Here is a 7,500-nt window from a genome sequence, read left to right as displayed (position 1 = left end):
TACCTCTTCCTCTTCAACAACCTGCTGCTAGTCACCAAGCCCACCAGGTACACACACACACATGTGAACACACACACACACACATACACACACACACACATAGATAGATAGATAGATAGATAGATAGATAGATAGATAGATAGATACTTTATTGATCCCCAGCGGAAATTCAAGACTTCAAGACAAAATTCACAACATGTGAATACACACACAGACATGAACACACACACACACACACACACACACACACACATATGAACACACACACACACACACACACACACACACACACACATGAACTCACACTAACAGAAATAAAAAAAAACATAAAAGTGTTGTGCATATGTGTGTGTGTGTGTGTGTGTGTGTGTGTGTGTCTACAGTGGGGATCGTTTCCTGGTGCTGGACTCCTGCAGCCGTTCCATGCTGCGCACAGAGGACCTGACTGACCAGGGCCAGACGCTGGCGCACGCCTTCAGCCTGAAGCTGCTGGAGAACCAGGAGGACCGCGGGGTCAGCTACCTGCTCAAGGCCAGCAGCATGTACGACACAAACAAACAAACAACAACATAAACAACAACACAAACACAGAAACAGCAACACAAACACACAAACAATAACACAAACAACACAGACACACAAACAGCAACAAAAACAACCAACACAAACAACAACACAAACACACAAACAACAACACAAGTAACAACACAGAAACACACAAACAGCAACACAAGTAACAACACAGAAACACACAAACAGCAACACAAGTAACAACAAACAACAACACAAACACACAAACAACAACACAAGTAACAACACAGACACACAAACAGCAACACTAACAACATCACAAACAACATCACAAACAGCAACACAAACAACAACACAAACAGCAACACAAACACACAAACAACAACACAAACAATAACACAAACAACACAAACAGCAACACAAACAACAAAAACACACAAACAGCAACACAAGTAACAACAAACAACAACACAAACACACAAATAACAACACAAGTAACAACACAGACACACAAACAGCAACACAAACACACAAACAGCAACACAAGTAACAACACAGAAACACACAAACAGCAACACAAGTAACAACAAACAACAACACAAACACACAAACAACAACACAAGTAACAACAAACAACAACACACAAACAACAACACAAGTAATAATACAGACACACAAACAGCAACACACACAAACAACAACACAAACACACAAACAACAACACAAACACACAAACAACAACACAAACAACTACATGTTGATTTAGGCTTGAGTTTAACAGGGTTGAATATGTGTCTCTAGGCTTGAGTTTAACAGGGTTGAAGGACTAACCTGAGGAATGTATATGTGTGTGTGTGTGTGTGTTTGTTAGGAGTGATAAACTGAGGTGGATGTGTACTCTCACACCAAATCGGCGAACTCGTTTCATGTCAACCAGCGCCCATCAACCAGGTAACACACACACACACACACACACACAATACACACTCCATGCCGAACACATCCGCTGTTTGTGCTTATAGATCATCCTGTGACATGTGAGTGTGTGTGTGTGTGTGTGTGTGTGTCAGATGCCCCTCAGGTCCAGTGCGTCCAATCCTACTCTGCCCAGGAGCCTGATGAGCTCTCTATTGAGATGGCCGACGTTCTGCACGTCCTGGAGAATTCAGACGACGGTGAGCACGTAAAGTGTGTGTGTGTGTGTGTGTGTGGGAAGGTGAGCTGTGTAGTGTGTAGTGTGTGTGTGTGTAGTGTGTGTGTGTGTGTGTGTGTGTGTGTGTGTGTGTGTGTGTGGGAAGGTGAGCTGTGTAGTGTGTAGTGTGTGTGTGTGTAGTGTGTGTGTGTGTGTGTGTGTGTGTGTGTGTGTGTGTCTGTGTGTGTGTGTGTGGGAAGGTGAGCAGGTGAAAAAAAATACTAAATATAGTATTGCAGCAGCATACATTTTTGATTAGTGTATTTTCAATCTGTTACCAGTAGATTAAAAATGTATTATCACTGTCACTTACTCACAGTTTTTTTCAGTCGCTAACAAGCGTTTGTCTAACCAGTTGTCACATTTTCAAAACTCTAAATACAATTAGCACAGCATCTGTCTTTTGTGGCCATACCATTCACACGTCATGTCGTTTTCACACAATATGCAGTCAGTGAACACATTTCCGCAATGCTTACATTTTCTTAACAGACAAGCTATACCTCCCAACAAAACTATGGATTGTTTTTGTAGTATTTACTAATGTTAACACACAACATCCCACAATAGCAAACACAATATTCCAAACCTTAGATACACTATATCAAAACCTCTGCTTCTGCTCTGCTTCTGCTATCAAATGGTTTGCATCGCCTTGGATAATATCAGATGCGATGTTGATGAAAACATGTGGCCTAACTTTAAAGATCGCAGAGATGAGATACAGTAATTTTGTGCTTTTTTTAGTTCCCCCCTTTTTATCTGGGCTTTTTGCTGTTGTTTTTTGTTCAGAATGCTCTTGTGTGTTTCATGGATATTTTGTTCACTGTAAGCAATACTGTAAAACTTTTTCAGTTCTATCATACTGTAAACAGTATTTCTACTGTACCTCCTGTAGTAAACAGTAAAGGGAAAAAAAATGATTTGCTTTTTACTGGAATGCTTTTGAATGTGCACATTACATGTGGACATACAGTTCCCAACCAAGAAATTTAGTGTAAAAAGATAGAGCATGTTTTGCATGCAAATACCTGTAAAACTGAAACATAAAAGTCTAAGTCTAACATAAAAGTTTTTGTCATGTCAACAATAGCCAGTATTTTGAAACCTGGTGTACTTTGATTGACTGCATGTACCTTGTGAAGAGTCAGATTTCCAGTGTTTTGGTAAAGTTAGTGTGTGGAGAGAAATATGTGTTCTGTTTTGAAATGAAGAGTTAGTATATATTTTAACAAAATGTGTTTTTGAGAAGAAAATTATCCATTTGGCCAATTGTGTTTTGTAGGTGTGAGTCTGTGTTAAGAGTTTAGAAAAAGTATCTGAAGTATGGATAAGCGCTTGCTAGCGATTGAAAAAAACTGTAATAACACACTTCAAGTTCACTTCAAGTTCACTTATCATGAACACACTGAAGCAACTAGCGGATCAAGGAGAGATGCTTACGATTTGAGACAAAAATGAAAAAAAAAAAATTAAATCGCGCTGAACCACGCAGGAACTCATAGTGCAGTCCTGGGAACTTGCATACACTTCTATTTAACGAAATGAAAAACACATTTAAAGTGTTACAATTGTCTCAGAATGTATTATACATTCCATTAGTCAGACATGGGGGACTCGACTCACATGACTTGACTCGAGTCAGACTCGAGTCACATTTTTTAAGACTTGAGACTTGCTTGATCAACATGTATAAAAGACTCGACTTGACTTTGACTTGCTATTAATGACTTGAGACTTGACTTAGACTTGAGACAAATGACTTGAAATGACTTGACTTTTTATTTTTTTCATAGATATTAAGGAGTTAACTTTACGATTTTAGAAAATCTGTTTAGGTGCTGTTGCATGCGTCACGCGAGCAAACTGGTCATTGTACCAAGTGACACGACGCGACAGACAAACAGCAAGTGCCAGATCAAATGAGGCAGACTGAGGTAGGCTAACTTGCAAATATGGAAGGCTCTACGTTTATACCAAAACATAATAATGTTTGGCTAGACAGATGAGTCAAAGGAGAAATGAACAGTAGTCTGCAAGTGTGCAAAATAGCGACATAACCACCACCACGTTGATTTTCATCCGAAGTTAGTCGTGTTAAAAAACCTAACGTCAAATTTGAGGCATGTTAAGAGTTGACTTTGAATCTATTATGCTTTTTAGTTAACGCCATATTAGGTTAAAATGTGTGAAATGGCAAAGTGAAACATTTTCTTGTCTAATCTTGATATATAGCGAAAATGTTGCCAATGTAACCTAAAGTAAGCACCTCTCTTTCTCCCTCCCTCTTAAACACGTCCTTGTTCCATACGTTACAGCCCAGTATTAGGCTTACAACAGAAGGCCTAGCTAACTGCCAGCAATCAGCATAGAAAAGTAGCTTATTTCACGTTAGGCTTATGTATAAGTATAATATGATATAGCATTGACGGTCCTAAACCCTCCTAAAACCCATTGCGCTGTCGCGCTTGTCATAGTTTGGCAGTGATGTCGGCGGCAGCGTTTGATTGATTGATTAGTTCACTTTTTCAACATTATTGGTTCCCTGGAGATGTGACAGGTCAGGACAGGTGTAACTTGAACTGTTTGAATATATTTTCATGATTTGATGTAGCTTACCTAATATTTGAGGCATATTGAAACAATAATAGGATGTTTTATAATAGGTCTACTTGAAATACATTTATTTTTATTTGTATACATTTCATCTTAATCTATAAACCGTTCAGATGTAGGCTATGTGGCTTGAATGAATGCAATGTCTATTTGTTTGTTACAAATAAAACTCCAGCAGTTCATAACTAGCCTATTGTAGCTTATTTTAAAATGAAAACATGGGTAATTCATCATGAATTTCAATGATTTGGCTATGACTTGACTTGACTTGCTTGACCCAAGCTATGACTTGACTTGACTTGCTTGACTGTCACAAAAAATGACTTGGACTTGCTTGAGACTTGAGGGGTAAGACTTGAGACTTGCTTGTGACTTGCACATGTGTGACTTACTCCCACCTCTGCCATTAGTACACTAAGTTCCATTAGTACACTAAGTTATCACTGTATTATACATTCCATTAGTACACTAAGTTCCATTAGTACACTAAGTTATCACTGTATTATACATTCCATTAGTACACTGAGTTCCATCCATTAGTACACTAAGTTCCATTAGTACACTAAGTTATCACTGTAAGTATGAGCAATGTAATACACATTTTAAAATGACACTCATGTACAATTTAAAATACATTTAAGCAATAAGCCCTGAGAGGCCGTAGGTTACACTGATTCTACAACAGCTATGGGGCGTTGTTAGGCACGACGCGCTAGTGGAAACTAGCTAGCTAAAACTCCCCTTAGCTGTTGTAGAATCAGTGTAACCTACAGACTCGAGTGGCTCATTGCTTTTCTAAAACTGTTACTATAAATACCTGGCAAAATTTCATAAAGTAAAGGCACAGCAACTAGAAATATAACGGGTTATTCCTAGATAATCATTCTTCCGGCAAAAAAAATATTTCCTCTATCTGAATGGTTGCCAAGCAACGTTGAGACACAGCTACTTTAACTTTTGTATCAAGTTATGGTAGCGCAGTGTGTGTGAGGGGGGTGAAATGTAAGTGCGTGTGTGAAGGGGGGTGGTGTGTGTGTATGAGGGGGTGGGGTGTGTGTGAGGGGGTGGGGTGTGTGTGTGAGGGAGTGGAGTGTGTATGTGAGGGGTTGAGGTACGTGCGCGTATGTGTGTGTGTGTATCTGACTCATTCTCTTCCTCTCCCACTCAGGTTGGATGTTGGGCGAGCGGCTTCATTAGTGTGTGTGTGTGTGTGTGTGTGTGTGTGCATCTGAATCATTCTCTTCCTCTCCCACTCAGGTTGGGTGTTGGGCGAGCGGCTTCATGAGTGTGTGTGTGTGTGTGTGTGCATCTGACTCATTCTCTTCCTCTCCCACTCAGGTTGGGTGTTGGGTGAGCGGCTTCATGACGGGGAGCGTGGCTGGTTTCCGTGGCGGGTTGTCGAGGAGATCCAGAGTGCCGAGCTGCGCGCTCAGAACCTGCGCGAGTGTCAGCGTATCCAGCAGGCGCAGGGGTCACGCGGCCGCCACACACACTCACGCTCACAATCGCACGCGCACACACACTCCCACGGCCTCTCACTCTCCCACTCCAGCACCGGGCCCCTCTAACGCACGCCGCACGGCTCCACCAATCACAGCAGGAGCTCAGAGTGACCACCTCATGGCGCTTCCCACTAGCCGCAGGTCATGTGACCAGAGTTCAGAGGTCAGATGAACAGGAATGAGACTCAGGACGTCGGGGAGATGTGTGTGTATATTCTGCGAAAGAGAGACGTGTGTGTGTGTGTGTGTGTGTGTGTGTATGTGTGTGTGAGTGGGGAGATTGTCTGCATTTTCCATCTTATTGTTCAGACTGAAAAGACACTTTAAGGGACTAAATCATACAATTATACATCCAAACAACCCAGAAACACACACACTTAACCCAGTCTGATGAACCAGAAACCACTCTCACACACACACACACACACACACACACACACACAGTCTGATAAACCAGAAACCATTTTTTAATAACACACACACTCACACGCACGCACACACGCTCACGCGCACACATACACATACACACACACGCTCACGCACATACACACACACACACACATACACACACACGCACGCACACACACACACACACATACACACACACGCACGCACGCACACACACACACACAAGCCAGCAAGCAATGACAGTGGGCGCTGTCCCCTCCTGTTTATCCAGAGAAGAAATCTTAAGCATTATTTGGAAAATGAAAAATGTTTCCCGAGAACTTAAGGCAAACAGAAAACTGTTTGCAAACGTTATGTTTACAAATTTCAATACTCCGCTGGTGAAATAACCGAAATATTTCTATTTTTTTAACACGACACTGCGCCTGTGCACAATAATGCATTAGGGATTAAACATGGGCTCCAAATGTAATGGTTCATGTCAAATGTATGGTTCAAGTATTCACTACTTCCTAGTGAAAGGCACTGACCAAATGATTGTTCAACTGTTGGCAAGCAGGTGATCTGAGCCTGCTGTCTGATTGGCAGGTGATCTGAGCCTGCTCTCTGATTGGCTGCTGCAGATTTTCCATGGGGCACAGCTCTCTGCACCCCTGACACACTCCATTACACGCACATAAACATGCCAGTTAGCATGTTAGCTAGTTAACATCACACAGACATAAACATGCCAGTTAGCATGTTAGCTAGTTAACATCACACAGACATAAACATGCCAGTTAGCTAGTTAATATCACACAGACATAAACATGCCAGTTAGCATGTTAGCTGGTTAACATCAAACAGACATAAACATGCCAGTTAGCATGTTAGCTGGTTAACATCACACAGACATAAACAGGCTAGTTAGCATGTTAGCTAGTTAACATCACACAGACATAAAAATGCCAGTTAGCATGTTAGCTGGTTAACATCACACAGACATAAACAGGCTAGTTAGAATGTTAGCTAGTTAACATCACATAGACATAATCATGCCAGTTAGCATGTTAGCACATAAACATCACACAGACAAAAAACATGGCAGTTTGCATGTAAGATGTTAGCAGTTAGCATGTAAAATGTTAACATCACATACACATAAACATAGCAATTAGCATGTTTGTAAGTTCCCCATCACCCACACATGAACATGCATGTTAGCCTGTTAGCACGCTCACGATCACACATGTTTTTATACATGGCTCCAAA

At 41.2% G+C, this 7,500-nt stretch overlaps 1 protein-coding gene across 7 annotated transcripts in view; it reads left to right on the top strand.

Annotated features, from left to right (window-relative positions):
- Positions 1–6,302, top strand: part of ngef (neuronal guanine nucleotide exchange factor) — a 45,303-nt gene extending 39,001 nt beyond the window's left edge. For all 7 annotated transcript variants that reach the window (XM_042064433.1, XM_042064432.1, XM_042064434.1 and 4 more), the window contains exons 12-16: positions 1–47; positions 384–542; positions 1,403–1,482; positions 1,602–1,706; positions 5,678–6,302. The exon at positions 1–47 is cut by the window's left edge and continues 114 nt beyond it. In XM_042064433.1, the coding sequence (XP_041920367.1) occupies positions 1–47; positions 384–542; positions 1,403–1,482; positions 1,602–1,706; positions 5,678–5,907 (621 nt within the window). In that variant the 3' untranslated portion in view covers positions 5,908–6,302. The remainder of the gene's footprint in view (positions 48–383; positions 543–1,402; positions 1,483–1,601; positions 1,707–5,677) is intronic.
- Positions 6,303–7,500: the final 1,198 nt, after the last annotated feature.

The sequence above is a fragment of the Alosa sapidissima genome, chromosome 15 (assembly GCF_018492685.1).
Source record: "Alosa sapidissima isolate fAloSap1 chromosome 15, fAloSap1.pri, whole genome shotgun sequence".
In the NCBI taxonomy this organism is placed as follows: domain Eukaryota; kingdom Metazoa; phylum Chordata; class Actinopteri; order Clupeiformes; family Clupeidae; genus Alosa; species Alosa sapidissima.
Note: the sequence above shows the minus strand (reverse complement) of the source record. Positions and strands in the feature narration are given on the sequence as shown.